This window comes from Carassius auratus, unplaced genomic scaffold (genome assembly GCF_003368295.1).
Source record: "Carassius auratus strain Wakin unplaced genomic scaffold, ASM336829v1 scaf_tig00215795, whole genome shotgun sequence".
NCBI classification, from domain to species: Eukaryota; Metazoa; Chordata; class Actinopteri; order Cypriniformes; family Cyprinidae; genus Carassius; species Carassius auratus.
This window is the reverse complement of record NW_020528247.1, coordinates 224,865-246,022: the sequence shown is the minus strand read 5'-3', so window position 1 is coordinate 246,022 and position 21,158 is coordinate 224,865. Positions and strand designations below refer to the sequence as shown.

Here is a 21,158-nt window from a genome sequence, read left to right as displayed (position 1 = left end):
TCCGTTGCGGCCTCAGCTGAAATCAGATCACCGTTATTATTTTGAAGTAGCACATCCGTGTTTTGCTTGTCGTCCCTAGGCTGAAATTACAAGACATTCCTGATGGATCTTTGTTGAATGGTGAAAGAGCATCGCCATGTGGAGATGCATTTTCACTTGCTGGTGAAGACGGGGCACCAGGGTCTGTCGTTCCCTTTGCGTCGCTGCCTTGTGCACAAACCTCAGCGTCACCGTCGGCTACTGTAATAGATTCAGGTGGTAGTTCAGGTTTATTTCCAGCAAGTGTACCGTTAATGAGTTTATTATCTAATGGCTGTTCGGATTCAGACTGCACTGTAGCCATTTTCACATATATTTTTCTCTTTTCTCCACCCCTAAAACATGGAAGCCAACGATTGATTGGAAGCGTGTGCTACGTCACGTGAGCCCTCTGCGACTAACTTACGTTTAAAGCGACACCTTTCGATAAATATTGCTGGTTCTGAATTGAGGATTATTTGCATTTTATTTTTCAATATAGAATTAGTTTTATTGATTTAGCAGTTCTGTTGATAACCTTGTATGTAACGTATGTATACACGTCTTTTTGTTTAGATAATATTTAAAATAGAAATCTAAAAACTTGGTACCCAGAAATATGCATCTGGTGTGTCAAGGCTGCAACACAAACACAGTAAAATAATACAACTGTGAAATATTACAATTCGAAACAACTGTTTTCATTTAAATGCAATTTAAAATTTCAATTATTATTGATTGTCACGTGATCCTTAACAAAATATTCTAATTTGCAGAAATATTTTGTTCTGATTCATACTAAAAAATATTGTTAAAAACAGTTGTATGTGTGGCATTTCCTGTGATAATAGAAAAAAAGATGATAAATATATTGATTGCTTTTATTAAAACTTGTTTCATATGCAGACATTTTTCCAAGTACTAGTGATTTTGTTAACATGGTGAAAAGTTTGCAAAATAGTATATTTGAGCTTTTATCTTGCATTGCATGCAGAGTGACCAGGTGACCTTAGATCTCTATATTAGCTAGCAATTCAGATAACTGCATATATTTCCAAGGAAATTCAGAGATTCTATGCAATGTCAAGCCCCTAAAACTGCATTTAGATGTTTCTTAAAACACTAATAGTAGCAGAAGTAAAATGCCATTTTGCACTGCATATTCTGTGCCTTAATCAAAAAATAAAAGTGAATGATGTTTTATTTTGCCACAGCATGAATAATGAATATTTTCTAAGCCTGCCTAGAGGATTTGTTTTCTAAACTTGCAGTTATTATATATAAACTTAAGAAAACAGATCCATAAAATGTTAGTAATTTACTATCAGCAACAAGAGTGGAGAAGTCAATTTATTATATAGCTTTTTGGCATACATATTATACACTTTATTATATATCTGAGCCAGGCATAACATAAAAAGTGGCTGCAATATGACATGGCACAATCTGCAACTAGTTAACCTTATGTATAAAACATTGCTTAAATAAATACATTTCTTGTAACTGAATACAGTTTCATTTGTCCACATCTCACGGTAAACATCAACGTCTGCGTCTTCGTCTTGAGGTCTACTGTTCTGCCACGGCGTGGCTGTTGAGTTTACTCCATTTATGTCATTTGGTGGTTCAGTACGCCGAGTACCATCTAAAATATCTGGAGGTGGTGGAAGAGGTGGAACCGTTGCTGGGATTTGCTGCTCTAGCTGTGGCTGCTCCTGTGGCAATAACATTGGTTCATAAGGCTGCTGTTGTGGAGGTTCCTGTTGCTGTTGATGCTGTGCAGGCTGCTGTATTTGTTGTTTGTTGTGGAATTTGTTGCTGAGACGGCTGATGCTGCATCTCAAGTAGACCCAACAAACGTTGCCAAAAGTACATTATTCTGCTGCAAGCAACTTGTAAGGGCCTCTTGCGAAGCCACAAGCGTCCGCATATCACGTCTGAAGCCTTCTCCAAAACTCACGCAGGTTCTGCTCCATGCGATCTCCAAGCTGCATGGCTGCTTCTCCCAGCCCACGAAGTTCATCTTCCAGCCAGGAAGTGCGTGGTGGAGGGGGCTCGAGTGGGCCCTGGTGGGGTCCCTAAAGATGGTTCTGGGCTTGGTTGCAGGAGTGCCGTTGAGGAACGGGGCACTGTAAAGGGGTGAAGGAGGTAGCCAGCGTTCTGATGTTGGAGGCGGAACTATTCCCAGACCCAAGCCCAAACCCAGTTTATCCTCCATGCTGTTATCCACACCCCTCACAATCATCTCCATCTTCACCTTCTTGCTCACCAGCTTCATCATCCTTTTCGAAACCATCTCTTTCAGAACTATCTCCAATTGTAACTGAAAGAGTGAAAACATACATAAACTTTCAATATTTTCAGACATTACTGTAGACTCATATTTGGGGATCAATCCAAACCCAAAACGGTTACCTGGATCAGTGTCTGACAACACATTGAAACTGGCTTTTCCTCTAGTGCTCTGCCTTTTGACGAGATTGCTGGAGCCTGGGACTGACTTGGGTCGGCCTTCCCAAAATTGCAGACCCTCTGCTTGATGGCAGGTAGCAGGTGCGGTGCCTCGCATCAGCCAGTCTACCACCATTTCGTCTCTTCAGGTCATCCCAACGTTTCTTCACTTCTCTCAGAGTCCGAGGTACTCTAGACACAGCATTGACACGCTCAAGTATGCCAGCCCAAATGCGCTCTCTTTCTCGGCGCCGGAGCCTCCCTGCTGGACCGAACAGCTCCCCCTCACAGCGAGTCACCTCTGATACCAAGACCTCTAGCTCTGCCCCGCTAAAGCGGCTCTTCCTTTTCCCTACACCTCCCGCAGCTAATGATGAAGACACACCCCCTGTCTTTAAATAAAAGGCAAATATTTATATAACACAAAACTTGGTTTTGCATTTCTATTCAAAAGTGAATTTTTTGTCCCATTTTGCCAATGGTCAATATGGCACTTATGGTCCTTTTGGGCTAACACTAACATATAGCATACTGACATTTTTTATTATTATTCATGGTAGTTCCATAAATAATAAATTAAAAACAAAACAAAACAAAAAAAAACACCTTTTCTAGCTAATTCCATCTGGTTCAAAATGCAAATGCCAGGTTTTTTATATTCATTGTGGTACCACATATTATAAATAAACACACAAATATAAACTACTATTCACCTTAGGTGTACATATCATAATTTTCCAAAAAGTCATTTTTATGCAATTTTATATATATTCATATAATATATCTTTGAGTCAAAATATTGTAAAATAGCAAACATTTTCAATATTACAAAAAATAAATAAAATAAAAACTGTGAAACCTGAAAACTGATATTGACTGTTACTATCATCAAACGATTACACTAACTAGATATTTTTACATTTGGTTTTTAAAACTGAAACATGTTTCATTTAGTCAAAGAGCAAAAGTTGTGAAAATGTTGTCAACAATAATCATAAGCGGGATGTTTGCAATAACCCATGATTCGCCGAGTAGAAGTCATCCATTAGGATATTACTGAGAAAAACTGAGTAGTACATGATCTCAACACTTACGCTACCACCACGGACTAAAACCTTCATCTTATGTGGGTGTATATCATTTTAAATATTTAACATGTACTATTAATTTCTAAATTTGTAAGTAATGAGGGAACAATAACAAGGCACACCATTAAGTATCGACTGTAATGTTAGCAGTATTATTTCAGTAAAGTCAATTGCATATCATTAAAGACTTACTTTGTTCGATTGGGATGAGTTCATCTGAAGACATTCCTGGTGCGACTATTGTTAGGATGGCACAACCACAACATTAAAGGGCAGGCTGCTTGGCAACCGCCATTCTGGTGGTCACAACTCCCCTCTGAGTCGTCATCTTCCCTGGGGAAACCGTCCTCTGAAACCCCGCCTCCAAAGGGCCCCTCTGGAGACTCCACTTTGATGTGCATGGGAGGTGAGTGCTCATACAGCAGCCCCCCCTCCTCGTAGTATTCAGTCATGGATATGTCGTGGCTTACAGACACACCAATGTGACTGATGGAGAGCGTGCCATTCACAAGCAGGGTGAAGAGCCACCATGCTCTTCCATAGCAAGCCTTTCATTGCTTCATTGTGATGTCTAACAAGAACAGCCTTAATAAAGGGCTCAGTAATACACAGCCACAGAAAACAGATATTTGCTACGGAGCAATAATAGGTTAACGTGTCATTAGAAAGGTGCTGTGTTCATTTAAACTGATTCTACGCAATTATTGCGATGTTTATGTTTATGCTTATTAGACCAAGAAAAGCAAAACCTGTGGCTTCCGTCCAAAAGCAAAACTCGAAGATGTTCTTCTGAAATTCGGTTATGTCTGACATTATGTATTTGAATCATTCATTAAATACAAACATCTTAGAGCTCTCCTAATTTACAGTTAATCTAGCAATGACTTGTAAAGATCCGAGGCTACAGAGGAGAGGACGAGAAATAATAACAAACAATAATATACTTGTATTCGCCTTTAACTAATTGTTTAATTAATGGAATTAAATAATGAAATATAAAGGCCAAAATTACCTGTGTCGCAGCAATGCGCATATATTCTGCACCACATCCGCAATGGTTGCGCATTCCGCATAAATTACGTTAGCCGCCACTAGCTCTTCTCAAGCAAATACTGCTGTTTGTGTAAAAGTCATATTTGCAACGAGCCCGCATTAAGAGAAAGATCTAGCTTTGGAAAGAAAATTATCCGTGCTCACGCCGTACTGTGACAATTGGCTTTAAAACAGAATGCTTAAAAGATAAGTGCATATGTGCAATGCTAACCTCTTATAATCCTAAATGTACACAGAAGCCGAATAGTCGCAGGAATATGACATCACACAAAGATATTTGCCGTGTGGCTATCTGGAACTTTGAAAGTGATATTTTACAAATTTAAAGGACGAGAGTATATTTGAACACGCCAGTCTTTTATCTTCTTGCACAAAATAAATAAATAAATAAAAATAAATACCGAAAGCTGCGAGGTGCATTAGGCCTACAAGTTTAACGATAAACAATATAAATAATAGTTTTTATCTGAAACATTGTATTTTCAAATGGTGGGAAACAAAAAGCAGGCTTGGTGCCAAAGTAGCTGTTTCGTTCTTAATCTGGTACGATTCCAGATGTTACCACGTAATTCTTCTGGAGAACTCCGGGTATGCACATTTATGTGAATACTTATATTTATCTTCCACGAATATCAATGCATAAAATATGCAATGAAATAAAAGTAGCCGCCTATGCTGTCTAATTGAGAAATATTAGGGGAAAAAATTTATGATGCACTTGATTAGAATAATATGCTGTTCCATGTTCTCATAAAGAAAAAACATGCAATGGCTTGGATTATACTTTTATTTCTTGCTCTCACCGAAGTGTGAACATTTCTCAGGATGCCTTTGGTTAAAATCAACCTCCCTTATGGAGATGGCCTATTTTTAGCAACTGGATTTGAGAGATATCCCTTGTGACAATGTCCAGGTGCATGTGGAAACTAGTGATATTGATTTATAAGAGTACAAAATCTTTTGGCAAAGACAATAAAGGCAGACAATAAAGTCTATAAAATAATAGGCGTAAAACAAAAGAAAAACAGATTCAGCTGTTTTTTTTTTATCTTTGCATAGCCTTCATTTGCCACCTGTACTCTCTCACAAGAGTTAATGATTTATCTGTGATTTCATGGAATCACCAAAGATTTCACATCACATAGTGCCAACAAGTAACTATTTTGTAAAGGTTTTTTTTTTTCGTCCACCTCCTTTGTCTGTCAAAAATATCATTGTTCACTTAGCGGCCATAGCCTTTTAAAATATGAATATTAAAAGTGACTTGTCTTTCAACCCAATATGATGTCTAGTATAAATAATTAACAATATCTTAATAAAAGTGTCATTACCTGTCTGTGTCTCCTAGAACACAAGGTGGTAGATATTATAGAGGACTCTTCACTTTCCTTAACCACTTTGAATTTATGTATATAAACCACACATAAATGTTAATTTATTTGTTTTAAACTAATAATTATGTTTATGTTAATAATATATGTACACTAATATTCATAAGTAAACAGAAATATAAGAGGACAGTCATATAGAATTATGAAAAAGGGTGAAAGGTGTATGTGAAAGGTCATTTGGATTGTAACTGTAACAATGCTTAAAAATTAATTTTAAAGAGCTATCCACTGTAGCTGAGACCATGGTTTAATATTAACATGGAAAACATGGTTACTATAAGCCAGATTTTTTTTTCTTTTCTTTTCTTTTTTTTGTATGATCAAGGAGAAATAATGTAATGTTACAAAGAGATATTTATCAGTCCCCGCTTTCAATGAAATGTCTTCACGTCTCATATCGGTGCAATTTGTCTACAGTTTGAAATAAATTGTCACTTTGTTTAAAAATAATAAAAGAGCTTTTTAAAGTTAACACCATAGACTGTACAGACAATCACATTATACAATAGAATTTCAACTAATATAACATAAGCAACAATTTTAACGAGCACACATATTTGCAACATCAGTCAAGACTTCAATATGATTACAATTAAGTGCCTTATCTTCAAAATTCAAGAGCTCGTCATAACAAAATGATAAATAAATAAATAATATGTTTTTATTAGTGCCTAAACATGCTATAACATGAACATTTTTTTAAGAAACACATATTAATGTTAACTTCTCACGACAAATATATAACCAAAATGTCCCCTTTTTAAACAATTGCTGCAAAAACTCCTTATTATAAATAACAAGAAACATCCATTAATGAATGATTGTAGTTTTTTCATGACCATACAAAAATGATTTGCAGTAACGTGCTAGAAGAGCATATGTACATTATGTTAAAGCACATGCTGGAGTCACACACTTCTTGCTTACGTAAAGAACAAATGTATGTATATGCCCTTGAAAATGATCTAGATCTGTAGAGTAGACAGAGTATATAAGGTGGGTCTTAAAAGCCTTAGAACACACTAATTAGCAGCTTCAACATGAAGGCTCTCATTCTTCTGGCTCTGTTCGCTGTGGCTTGTAAGTAACTTTGGCAGGGAGAATCTAGACTGGAATTAATACAGGTCACTTAAGGTTTTAGGGGTTTTCTTAAGAGAAATTCATCATGTACAGCAGAATATACTTTAAATCTCTTTTAATTCCAAGTGGTTACTGCTTTGTTCAGTTGTTTTTGTCAAATATGTATGTGACAGAAAAACTGTTTTCCCAGACGCCGCTCCTCTGGATGACGATGATAAGATTGTCGGTGGATTTGAGTGTACTAAGAATGGTGTTCAATACCAGGTTTCCCTGAACAGTGGCTACCACTTTTGTGGTGGCTCTCTGATCAGCAATCGCTGGGTTGTGTCTGCTGCTCACTGCTACAAGTCGTAAGTGAAATTATTATTATTATTTTTTTTTTGCATGTGCATATATATTGGGAAGACTGGAACTATTTGTCACACTAGGACGTTGTCAAAATGATTATATTTCAGTAACTTTAAGGTTTTGAATTAAGTTGCACAAAGATCTTTAGATTTGAATGAATAATATTTTTGTTTAATGATTTTTACCATATAATGAAGGAAGATTCAAATTTTCAGTTACTTTTAACATTTCATGTTTTAAATTGTTTTGTGCTTCTTTTTAAACCCTTTAAGTTTCTCTGAAAGCTATTAAATGGTAATATTATAATATTAAAAATATTAAGCAGCATACCTGTTCTGAAAATTGATAATAATAACAATGTTTCTTGAGCAGCAAATCAGCATATTAAAATGATTTCTGAAGACTGGAGTAACACGTTTTCTTAAGTTGAATACAATTTAAATGCAGAAAGATGTTAAAAGTAATTTAACTTGCCGGACTTATTTCTCAGACGTGTCCAGGTGCGTCTGGGTGAGCACAACATTGACACCACTGAGGGCACCGAGCAGTTCATCAACTCCGAAAAGGTCATTAGACACCCCAGTTACAACAGCAATACTCTGGACAATGACGTCATGCTGATCAAGCTGGCCAGCACCGCCACTCTGAACAGCTACGTTCAGACCGTTTCTCTGCCTTCAAGCTGTGCTTCATCTGGTACCAACTGCCTGATCTCTGGATGGGGAAACATGAGCGCCTCCGGAAGTGTGTACATCATGCATAAATCATTAGGCATTCTTAGAATAACACGGTGAACACATGCAAACTCACCTAGTGGACACTTGATGTTTTCTCAGGCAACTACCCCAGCCGTCTGATGTGCCTGTGGGCTCCTATCCTGAGTGACACTACCTGCAGAAATGCCTACCCTGGTCAGATCAGCTCCAACATGTTCTGTGCTGGCTTTATGGAGGGAGGCAAGGACTCCTGCCAAGTAAGATCACTGCTAGTTACAGCGTTAATTTCATGCTAATAGATATAAACATCTTTTTTTAAGGCAATAAGAATAACTTATTTGAAACACTTCTGCTTTGCAGGGAGACTCTGGTGGCCCAGTGGTGTGCAACAACCAGCTGCAGGGTATTGTGTCCTGGGGTTACGGCTGTGCGGCAGAGGAACAAGCCTGGTGTCTATGCCAAGGTCTGCAACTTCACCACCTGGATCAGAAACACCATGAACTCCAACTGAGCTCTTGAGATTTTTTGAGGCCATAATCATGACATGTTGCATTTGGCAAACCACAATAAACATTTAAGTACAAACATTGTGTCACAGTATTCTTCGTATTTTTTTCAATATAAACAGAAGTTCTATGAGAAATGTTTCCTTATTAAATTAAACGCCATTAATTTAGTTTTGAATTCAAACGGTTATACAAGTAGTATGTGATGAAATATTAAAACCTCTTTGCTAAATGACAGTATTTATGGGGGGAAAATATCCTAATGCCTTCTTTGAAAATCCTATACAACTTTCTCTTAATGAATAAGACTTGAGCAATGTCAGACAAGATGTTTAATCTTTTAATAGCAACATCTTCCAAGAAAACTTCAATTACAGCACCAACACTAGCAGATATCTAACTCAATAGGATCACTAAATAAAACAATACTGTTCATAACAGGAAATGTCTAGTTGAATTATATATATAATAACAGAATTGGGTGTCAGAACATTAGTAATGTTGATATCACATGGAAAACAAACAAACATACACACTAAACATTCTCACAAGTTTCAGAAATAAGTGGTTCCCACGCAAATGTTCATCACACACTCACTGAAAAAAAGAGAACATTGACAGAATATTTATATTTCGCCTCTGGCATGTTCCAAGTAATGTCCATGCAGTTCTATAAGGTTGGAGAAACAAGCATTACATTCAGAGCAAATTAAGTCACCAGTTTTGTCTTCTGTCTTCAATATGGACGGTGACTGTCTTGAACCATTTAATTCTTCAGTTGCTGAAAAACTTTCTTTAGTGTGTTTTTCAACCATTCGCCGCTCATTACTCTGAGAATTTGTTCTGCTGGTGCTTGGGGCTTCAGTTTTTCGTTTTGGCTTTTGTGATAGATGTAAGGTTGAGGGACTAAAATGTGACAACCGACCAGGCATTTCTCCTCCATTTGAACGGGGGTGTAAGAGGAGCTTCTCTTGCATCTGATTATCATAATTGCTGTAATCATAGTGTTGATGCTGGAGACGGTGAGATCGACGTTCGTCAGTCATAAGTAGCTTGCCTTTCATTGCTATTGAGCCTTTATCTACAGGCTTGTGGCGGAGCTGATGGTGGAAAAGCAAGTCCAAGTTCTCAAAACTGGCACTGCATGTACCGCATTCATAAGGAAGCACAGTGGACTGCGAATCAGTGGTGCAATGCATCCCCATCAGATCATTTGTGCAGTGAACAACTCCATGTCGCTTAAGAGTAATTGCACTTTCAAAACCTTTTCCGCAAATTTCACAAATATAGGGCATAGTCGAGCGGTGCCACTCTTGCTGGTGATTCCTCAACTTCTGTGCATCTGAGAACGTGTGAGGACAGAAGGGACAAGCGTGGGCATTGAGTTCTGGATGCTTTTGCAGATGTTTATTGTACAGTCCCACAAATCGAAACCCTTGACCGCACTTGGGACAAAAAAAGCGCCCTCTTTTCTGTCTATGCAGCCGCTGATGAATCCAAAATTTGTTCCAGTTTTTAAACATCCTGTTGCAATCAATACACGTGAAGCTTTGACGCCGTGAATGAGTGAGCATATGGGCTCTCAGCCTTCCTATGTGCTGGAATATTCGTCCACATTGCGGGCAGAAGTACTTTCTTGGATCTGATTTCTGGTGAGTACTGTTCAGTTGTGTTGTGAAATAGCTGGATTTGATCGGCTGACTGACTGAATAGAGGTTATTCTGAGGGTCATAAGCAGTGGTGGCCATGACCTGAACTGGGCAAACAAGTAGGGAGGAGCATTTTTTGAGATTCCTCTGAAAGGAAAAATCATTTGGAGGAGATTTTACTGGACTCCGCATTTTTTGAGGAGTTCTTCTTTTCAAGGAGTTTCTGGGTTGCAGTCTGTGAGGGGAACTGTAACCAGAAGACTTTGCTTTCGTAGGCCGCATGGAAATGCAATGCTTCTTGTGAGTATATAGCTCTGAGAGGAGACTAAACGTCTGCTTGCAGCGGTCACAATTGTAACGCTGGGTATCGGTGTGTCCTTGCAAATGTAAATCATACTCATCTCTGGTTGCAAAGCACTTTTTGCAAAGGTGACACCTGAAGCGGACAACACCTTCAAATTCCATTTCTTTCAAGGTGGCATGTGGGTGTTTTTTACCCTCACAAGTGTGCAATTTTAATGGCCCAATCTGAGAAAATCCCTTACCACATCTTGAACATAAGACAGGTCTAATGGGCCAATGTACTTTCTCATGGACACGTGCAGTGCACGCTTGAGTAAATGATTTGCCGCACACCTTACAAGAGTATGGTTTTTCTCCACTGTGAATACGAAGATGGGTATTGAGGACCGACTTGTAGCAAAAGACTTTGCCACAGATCGGACATGTATGGGGTTTCCCTTTCCCTCTTCCTCGCCGCCTCCTCCTTTTAGGGGTGATTTGATTACTAAGACACGCACTTTCGAGTTTGTCAGTCATGATTACTTCTTTCTCATCCACAATTTTCTCAGGTATGGCTTTATCTTGGAGTTTGTGTTTCCTACTTTTGGATTTATGGACTTTGCTGTGGGATCGAAGGTTGGAGAGTTGAGCGAAGGCTTTGCCACAGTCCTGGCAGGTGAAGGGCTTCTCTCCTGTGTGGACACGCAGATGAATGATATACGCAGAGGCATGATTAAAAGGGCGTCCGCAATGTTCACATTTGATTATCCGTTTTTCTTTGCGTGGCCGTCCACGAGAAAAGGAAGGATAACCATGTTTGCTTTCTGTGATTTCCATGCTGCTTCCCTCAGCATTATCTTCGGTCGAAGGTATTTGGTTATTATTCTCTGAATTTACCTCCTGTGTTTTCTCAGGTAAATCATCTACAGAGGCATCATTCAGTGTTACATTTTTTTGTCCTTGATTTTCAGTGTCAGAAACTTTCACATCTACAGTGTCCTCATGGATTTTTTTGTCAGAATATTCTTCGCATTGGCGATTACTTTTATTTGGGCAGGATGCATCACAGACAGCTTCCTCAGATGTTTGGACAGCTGAGTGATTCCCGTCAGACTCTCGTTCAGACTGACTACTTGAGATTTCATCAGTTGTAACTGACATCCGAGTCTCGATTTGTGGCTCATTTAATTCTTCATTAAGCAGCAGTGATTTTGGTTCATTATCTGTGGTGCTGGAAAGACCATGAGAATTTGTCTCACGGTCTTCTGAATATTTCTGTGCATCCATATCAGCTTTGTTGACTGGGGTAAAATCAGAGTTTAATTGCTGAGGGAGTTTATCTACATCTGCTTCACAGGAGCCTTTTTCTCTCTCTTTTTCCTCAGCATTACAGGTCAAGGAGTTGGGTAGGACACTAGTGGCTACAGACGAAGGTTCCTCCACACTTCTGTTCTGGGACCCTAATGCCAGACCTTTAGAAATTAATTCCCCCATTCCTCTCTTCACTGATTCTTCCTTGGTATCGCCCTCATCAGAGTTGGTTTCTTGTTTCTTGGCCTCTCCTTTGAGCATGATGTGCGAACTGGCTGCTAGTGCCTGAGTTTCCCCCAACTCAAGCTGAAACTAAACAGAAGAGAAAAGAATCAAAGATAAGACAACCTCTTGTAAGCTATATTGCATCTAATGCTATGCTCCACCTGTTATCCAAGTGGAGAGATTAATTAATAATTAATATAGATAGGTGTAGTGCATTATTGAGAAAGCACATAACTCAACAGCTTTAAGATAAACATACAAAACCGTTTTAAAGAAGAATATTATCACATATATATAAATATATATATATAAATGTATATCAACCACGTTCATATTATGATCACATATAGGTATATATATATATATATATATATATATATATATATATATATATATATATATATATATGTATATATATATATATATATATATATATATATATATATATATATATATATATATACCTATATGTGATCATAATATAAACGTGGTTGATATACATTTATATTTATTGCCACATAAATTTTGACTTTATTGGTATATTTTTAAAAAGCTGTTACCCCATGTACAAAAAATTATATTGGGGTGAAATAGCATTGCTGTATTAGGATTTTTGATAATTTATGTTAAAATATCCATAATAACCAAACTGAGAATTTCATAATAATAATAAGAATGAGTAGCTGAATACGTCCTGATTATTTTTTTTATAGATGCGTTTGTTTCACATGTTTCTCATCATTCCGCCAGTGATTCATTCAAAGAACTGGTTCATAAGAGTCATTCGTTACTGAATCGAACTATAAAGAAAGAAAGGAAGAAAGAGAAAGAGAGAGAAAAAACAGAGAAGTGTTCTCTATTCATTGCGTCTGTATTTGTTAGTTCTCATCCAGTATTTTTTATTTGATGATGTTCAATTCAGTCTGCAAACGCACTTCAACTCGGTTAAAAATATTTGTCCCGTGCCCGCAGGAGATAGCGGCACAGAGTGATGGGGCTCTGCATGCGTCTGCATAGGCCGTTCCTGCCATCAACAATGCACGGATCTGTAATGCATTATGCATGCTCTATTACAGTCAGCCATGCATCTATCAACACAGCACAACCTGTCCTTTAAGAATGAGTTTATTCTGAAAAGCGAAATGATCGTATTTATACATTTATATGAATTAATGTTTCCATAAAGGCTACCCGACGCTGGACCTACAGAATCATAATTCAAAACCTCAAAACTTATTTTTTAAGAACACCACTTATGCAAAATCGCCCACTGTTTGCTCGACGGCATAAAATTAGATCCTTACTTAATATGGTAGAAGGTACAGAACAAAAAAAGCAAAACAAAGCTAAGCAGTATACACCAACCTTTCATGCTTTCTTTTTAGCACCAATGAACTAACGTACGGTTTGGGACTAAACAAACGGCGTTTCCTTTTCCGTTTCCGATAAAAGCCTCTTCGACATGACCTCTTTCGGGATGTGTAGCTGTGTGAAGGCAATCACCCAGTTTGAAAAAAATAAATGTTAAATCATTCTTGTTTACTGCCTTTAACGCGCAACATATGACATACCAACAATTGCATATAAAGGCTGGGTATGGGTAATTTTAATCGGTTTTATTAACAATTAATAGATACATTAAAATGTTTCAGAAAACAAAGTGTTTTGACACCGCAAAAATTGAACAAAAATTACAGCTGCAGAAATTGATTTAAATTACATATGATAGTATACATGAAAGCATGAATTCATAAATGAAAAATATAGAACCATAAATGGTAAGCTATTAAATTTACTGTGTGCATGTCAAGACAACGGGAAGATTAGGGCTGATGTGATGCTGCATTACATTTACGCAGGCATCACAAACAATGAACAATATTTACATAATGTATTAATCAAAGTTAATGTAAAATTATAAATATTGCTCATTGTTAATTGTATGTTCTTAATACATATTATGAACAAATGCTAGTTTACATATTTGTATTTTAAAAATTTACTAGTTCATATAAATGAATATTATCCTTGCAAAATGTACAAATATTGTTCATTGTTTTTCATGTTTTCTGTTGCATTTACTACTTTAACATATAGAAACTTGTAAACCGTTAAAGCACTACAGAACTCCTACCACATATGATAGTTGAAAGACAACTCTGACATTTTTGTGTCCCTCCCAAGGCTTCGTATCAGATTTATTTGACTAAGCTTTCTGCCTTTAGCAATTAATGCATTTATTCATTCAGTCCTCCATCATTTTTCGTACTTGATCAGCTCAACAAATCAATAATCATTTAGATTTGTCCAGTCAGTTTTACAATTACCAGCAACATTTAGCACAGTATAACACACTCAAAGTTAATCTTAAATAAACGTGTGCATGACCACACCTGTTATTGGTCTACAGGAGACTTGGAAAGGTGTCACTATTGGGTTTATTGAGGGAATGTAGGACATGTTTACATCTAAATGTATTTACAGTACACTGACGATACACATTGGCTACCTTAAAAACAGCCATCAACTGTTCTATTTTACATTCATACAGTGCATTCACCAAAAATATTTCTATTTATATTGGGGGGGGGGGGGTCTGTATTGAATTTTTCAATAGATTAAATTAAGGCAACATCAATGAAATACAGAGGAAGCTGAACAATAATATTAACAAGACAAAAACAAACAAACAAAAGACTGTTACACTACTGTCTTTTTTAGCTATTCAAACTTTTCTTTTTTACTATAATGCTATAACATACTTAACAGGTGCTGCCTTATGACTAAAATTTCAAAATTTTTATTGCATAAACAGCAATAAAGGCAAGCAGCAGATCCACCTTTTATGAATGCATGGACACCATTCACAGGAAAGGTATCGGTTTCTGCTCTAGAGCATCTTCTGTTTCATGATTTGTTGTTGTTATTGGTGGTGGTGGTGGTGGTAGTGGTACTGGTAATGGTGTAGTTTCAGGCACTGGCCCTAATATGCGATGAACTCTCCTCCGATGATTTTTAAGGGACACTACGTCGGGATAGCTGCGCTGGCAAATCTGACACTTGTATAGATTGGGTTGAGTGATTCCCCTCGACAGCCCAAGACCTTCCACAATATGATGGACCCTTCTTCTGTGGTTTCGGAGGGACTGTTCATCTGGATAGCTGCGTGGGCAAATATGACACTGAAACTGATTGGGAGTGATGCTTTGCTCAGTTCCCTTTGATGGCAGAAACACGCCACCCACAATATGATGCACTCTTCTTCTGTGGTTTTTCAAGGATTTTATGTTAGGATAGGAGCGGTCACAGATCTGACACTGAAACGGTCCAGAACGGACTGGTTCCATGGTTCCCGGATTAGTTTGTTTCGGCTGTTTAGGCCGATGAACTTTCCTCAAATGATCCTTCAGGGATTGAAGCTTTGGATAATTGCGAAGGCAAATGTGACATTGAAATAAAGTAGATGGATTGGTTTGTGCATCTGCTTGGTGTAAATGTTCCTGTGCATTCTCCGCTGGCATCATTCTGCTGTTGACTCTATGAATGTTTCTTTTATGCTCCTCGAGTGCCTGAGGGGTTGGACAGTTCTTGTCACAAATCGAACACGTCAAGTCGGATTGCCTGCTGTGTGAGACCAGGTGCCTCTTGAGCCCATCTAGACAACTGAACCAACGCACACACACTGGGCACCGAATCGGTTTAAATGCGGGTTTACACGTATTGCTTTGAATGTGAACTTTAAGCATCAATGGACTTTGGAATGTTGTAGCACAACGAGAGCAGGTGTGTTTCTTCTGACCTGAAGTATCGCCAGTGCAACGCAACCGTATGTGTCTCGACAAGGAACTGCGTTGACTGAAGTGCTTTTTGCACTTTTGGCAAGTCAATGTCTGAGGAAATGGCCTCTGGTTCAAATGTTGAGGTGCCAAGAGTGCAGAAGGTTGTGCTTTTATGTTATGATCAGAAAAACCGGAAAACTGTTGCGGCCGAGTCAGAACGTGTGATGGCAACACTTGGGAAAATGACTGTTGTTGATGCTGGGAAGCTCTTTGCTCACTTGTAGAGCTTTGAGATTGGTTGTGCAATTGCTGATGTGCTTCAAAGTCCATCCACGATTGCAAGTTCTCACCACAGTGTGGACAAATATAGGACTCCTGCGCATGCTGTTGCAGATGTTCAAAGAGAAGTCGTGGACACGTAAACGAGGCTCCGCATTCGCACGTCACTCTTCTTGGAAGCACAGATGGAAGCGACATAATCCCCCAGTTTCTGTTACTGCTAGCATTCTGAGTGCTTTCTTGTCGGACTGCTTGGTTTCCTGTAGATGGTGACAGGACGAATAAGTTTTCCTGAGCTGCAGGTGTTTTAGACTCCACAGTTCTGTTACTTACTGCTGAATTAGTGTTTGATGCATGGCACTTCTTTCGATGGCTATTCATATTGTCTTTGCGGCTAAAGAACTTACCACATTGAGGGCATGGAAAGCTTTTAATTGGCCCAGCCATATTAAATGTATTATTTTGCGGCTTTAATTTTCTTGTCCCGCAAATCTTCAGGTGCTCCTTTAGAGTAAATAGGCGGGAATAGCTTCTCTGGCACCCATTGCAAACAAACCTCTTCAAGCCTTTATTAGTCATATGCACCTGAAAGCCATTACTAGATGCAGCTGACATTTCCTTGTCCTCATGAGACTCTACAATGACAACATCCTCACCTTCATCAAAGTCATCTCTAGCCACGTCTGTCAAATCTTCCTCATCGGAGTCCTTTTGATCCACATCTATTAGTACATCAATTTCAGCATCATCCAAAGGCATGGTCCACTGCTTTTCAACCAGTTTATCGCTTTCCTCTTGATTTATTCCAATCATGTCAGCTGGTACTTCAGTGGAGTTTTCAGTTGATTCAGTTGGTTTGGAGTTAGAAACACTGGCAAAGATTGACTCAAGGGTTTCTGTGGGATTCAGCTGATCCTTCAGCTGCATCTTCAACCCAATCTGATCTTTCTTGCCATTAGGGAATTCTATGTTCTGTTCCTCAATCTTTATCGGCTCTGTACCTACGCCTATATTTATATGCTGTGTTGACATTTGATTTGAGTTTGGAACAGCCGGATTGCACTCCTCCAAGTTTTGGAGTTGACATTACCGCAGGTGCCTACAGTGGTCAAGGATTTCAGAGAAGCTTTACATGGACAGTTGTGCTTTTTGAGGCTGCGTATCCGTGTGTAGCCACGCTTGCATAAAGTACAGTAGAACATTTTTTCTGCCTCTTGAGCTGTAGGGCTGATTGGTTTCTGGGACATTTTTCCCATCAAAGGTTGATGGTTTCTAGAAAATACATCAGAGCAGACATGGCTTTCAGGGACGGAGATTATAGTTATCACAAATTGTTGACAACAAAGACAAAATTTAACTCTTTCTTTTTTATGCAGGGCATGATGCATTATCAAGGTGTCTATGTCCTGGAAAACCCTACGGCAGAGTCTGCACTGATGTCTGCCTTCCACTTTGTCCCGGCCAAATAATTTTTGCCGAGTCTCAAGGACCACTACAGGACAGAGAGTTTGTGTCACAGATATAATCTTGCCCTTCTTAGGCAACATTTTTCCAGTTTTCACACCAACCACTGTGTCTTTTTTCATCTTAAATTGATCCTCCAGTGGCTTGGGTTTTGATATCGTCATGGTGATCGCAGGTTGCAATGGTGCTCTCGGTGAAGCTTTTCTGGGGGGCAAGTTCCTCTGTTTCATTTGGACGGGTTGTCTATGACTCATGTAAGCAGATGCTAGCATTTTCAGGATTGATTTCTTATTAAATGCAACTGAATCTTCACCAGATTCTGGTGATTTCTCATGATCTTGCTCAGAATGGTTTACCACACTGGAGGTTTTTAAAACATCACTGTCCTTCTCAGATAACTGCACTTGTTCTTCTGTCACAGGGTGGGATTCAGATGGCTTCAAGATGTTGCTTTCCACATCTGCAGTGGATTCATTCTCCTTGATGTCAGTGTTTGAAGTAGGAGGTGCACTTTGTGCAAGGGGTTTTTCATTTGAATTGGATGTTGAAAAACTGTGAAAAACTTGGTCTGAGACAGGATGGCTGGAGTATGTTTTGCCATCTGGCACAACTGGAATAATCTCCAAATATGATTTGACCTCATTTTTTGAACCATGTTGTTTTTTGTGGTCCTCAAGAGCTGTAAAACCACTAAACTCCTCACCACAGTCACATATGTAGGTGTGGGCTGGAGATGCTGGAGTGGGCAACATTATACAGTGGTGTTTTTCAAGGAGATCTTTGCTCGCAAATAAGCTTCCACAGCTGACACAAGTAGGTAGTGCCGATTCTGGCTGTTGAGAGATTTCTCTTGCATGAGACGGTTGGTGCACCAGGAGTGATGCCAAACTATGAAAAGTAGCTGAGCATGCCACACAGCTGTATGTTTTAGGACTTCCAGTAGAGCATGTTTCTTGAAGTCCAAGCATTTTGTAGGCTCCAGGTGATTCCTCTTCCAATGTTAAATTGAATATATGTTGCCGTCTTTGTTATTTTTTTAGTATCTCCTAAAAAAAAAGCAAACAAACATTAGTGGCATAGCATGAGTTCAATTGTTTTCAATTCAGAAATGAAACATAAAATATTTTATGTACATATGCAGTTATTTTAAGGGCCCTATGAGATAGAGCTGTGCGATTAATCAAAGTACAGTCTCGATTTCGGCCTCTAATTATTATTAAAATACAATAATTTAGATAAAATGAATATTGCACCACATTCCACCCCCTTCCAGCTGTGCACTTTTGCTACTCTATAAAAGCCCAACTTCACGTGCAAATCAGTAAAATCTTGAAACACGTTTTTCAAAAAAAATTGACTTTTTAAAAGCACGAAAGAGAAATTGCACTGTTCCTCAAGAAAACATAAAAAACTCTTCACTCTATTTTCTAGGATGCATGAAATTGAAACAAGTATACAGCGAAGCACAAAATTCAATACAGTAACAAAATGAATAGTTTTAGATAACTGTTATTATTATTATTATACACATAACAAGTGTGATGTTTAAATACTGAACATTTCTTGATATGAATAATATTAGAGTAACGTAATAATGTTTAAAAGCGTATTTAATCTGATTTTTTAAAAGTACTTTACTTTGTGCAAAACCATCATAAATACAAATATAGCCTTTCTTAAAACTTGGCAACCGTGATTATAACTATATACTGTGCCTTTGTGTGACAGAACTGATGCATGCAACCAATCACATACAACTGTCGGTGAGCTCATGCATATTTAAATGAGAAAACTCATTTCTCCAGCTGTTTTCCAAAATTGCTTCACCGCTTCCGTTTTTAAGTTAAGTGTTCAAGTATTCGTTTTACACAACGTTTCAAATGTAGCAATGTAAGGCGGAAAAAAGCAAGCCTGCTCATGCTTACCGATTTTGATAGGCCTGGCCACTTACCGTTGCACTTCACTAAAATGTTTAAATAAACGCCGTATAAAAACAATTAAAACGCAACACCAGGGTAACCTGCAGACTAATCTTCATACATCTGCATACTTTTTAGTCCAAAGTAAAAAAAATCGTGAATGTAATCTAACAAATGCTAATAACAAGCATTGCAATGGATAATACAGATTTAGCATGCTCTTCGGATATACACTGATAGAACTATACAATTAGCCTGCATCATCTCAACGCTGATTTACACCTCTTTACTGTATCAAACGCGCTCTGTAGCGAATACGTCTTGGGGGATACAGCGCATGCGGAACATGTCATTTGCGTGCTGCACAAGGGAATTCAATGACAAAAACAGCAGCTAAGGGCTGTATGCACGAAATAAAGACGAACTGTGACAAGTAACTCAAATAGTTACTAGCTTGCACTCACCTTGGGGAAGTACAATTGGCAAACTTGCATGATTTTAATGAAATAAGTTATTTATTTTAAATCCGAATGGCTGTATGTATTTTGCACCCAGTTTCTGTAGAGACATGTAATTCCCGCTGTTCACTATAGAGGGCAGTATGTCTGAGCGCTCACTCCCATTCCCCACATGTAAGGCTTTAATATATCGCCATCAACTGGTTTGAGGGACCAGTCCGATTTACCCTCATAAACTGACCTACATCTTTTTCATTAAATACAAATATTACTAATCCATAGTTTTTCATTCACGTGACTGGCCCGACTACCTGGCGGGTAAAAGCATCCACAGAACTGCAGAACAATACACTTGTTGATTTATCTATTCTTCAACAGAAAAAAAACAAAAACAAAGATATGTGAACAAAATTCAAGTTTTAGAAATTATCAATCCATATAAATCACTTGCCAGAATGTTTCAATAACTAAAAACAGCGGTAGTCCTACATAAAAAAAAAAAAAAAAATGTATGTGAAAACAGTGCTTTTAAATAGGGTGACCATACATTGTCTTTTTCCTGGGCATGTCCTTTTCCCAGCCGACTTGCAACTGGGCCAGTATCTGGGATCCAGCTAATTTTGTCCTCAGTTTCCATAGATGGACTGATGAATGGAGCTTCATGAACTTCATACAAGTTAACCAGGTACCTCCCATTTGGTGCCTATATGAATCTGCATACATGGGTTGGTGATATTATAAAGAAATTTATTTTTATTTTTATTTTTTAATAACAAAGATAAAAGAATGACAAAGATACACGTTACAACTACACATAATATACAAATAAAACAAACAGTGCTTTATTCTCAGGCACAATAAGGGTATTAAGCAGGAGCATTCAAGAAATTGAATGAACAAATATAAAAATAAAACACTATATAAACTGATTCCTAAAGCAACTGTATTACATTTCTTCAGTCAAGAGCAGGGAGTCATTTTTTAGTAACATTAAATAGTTCTGTCAGCCGTCTGTCAATTCTGTCATAGTTTTATATATATATATATTCACACACACAGTGACTTCCATAATTTTTTTTTTTCTACTATCAAATTCAATGTGGACCAGCAACTGTTTGGTTACCCACATTCTTCAAAATAT

The 21,158-nt window shown here is 38.0% G+C and overlaps 2 protein-coding genes and 2 pseudogenes across 2 annotated transcripts; 1 reads left to right on the top strand and 3 right to left on the bottom strand.

Annotated features, from left to right (window-relative positions):
- Positions 1–1,625: 1,625 nt before the first annotated feature.
- Positions 1,626–2,605, bottom strand: LOC113095805 (uncharacterized; annotated as a pseudogene).
- Positions 2,606–6,984: 4,379 nt separating this feature from the next.
- On the top strand, positions 6,985–8,724 carry LOC113095813 (trypsin-3-like). The gene is given in 6 exon segments (XM_026261183.1): positions 6,985–7,081; positions 7,272–7,431; positions 7,920–8,173; positions 8,266–8,402; positions 8,506–8,577; positions 8,579–8,724. Coding segments are annotated over 6 exon segments (741 nt in total). The 5' UTR covers positions 6,985–7,041; the 3' UTR covers positions 8,657–8,724.
- Positions 8,725–8,965: 241 nt separating this feature from the next.
- On the bottom strand, positions 8,966–13,617 carry LOC113095810 (zinc finger protein 93). Its single transcript, XM_026261178.1, has 2 exons — positions 13,484–13,617; positions 8,966–12,205 (listed from the first exon to the last, which is right to left on the bottom strand). Exon 2 carries the CDS (start codon positions 12,152–12,154, stop codon positions 9,278–9,280), a length of 2,877 nt encoding a protein of 958 aa, XP_026116963.1. The 5' UTR covers positions 12,155–12,205; positions 13,484–13,617; the 3' UTR covers positions 8,966–9,277.
- Positions 13,618–14,538: 921 nt separating this feature from the next.
- Positions 14,539–20,639, bottom strand: LOC113095808 (uncharacterized; annotated as a pseudogene).
- Positions 20,640–21,158: the final 519 nt, after the last annotated feature.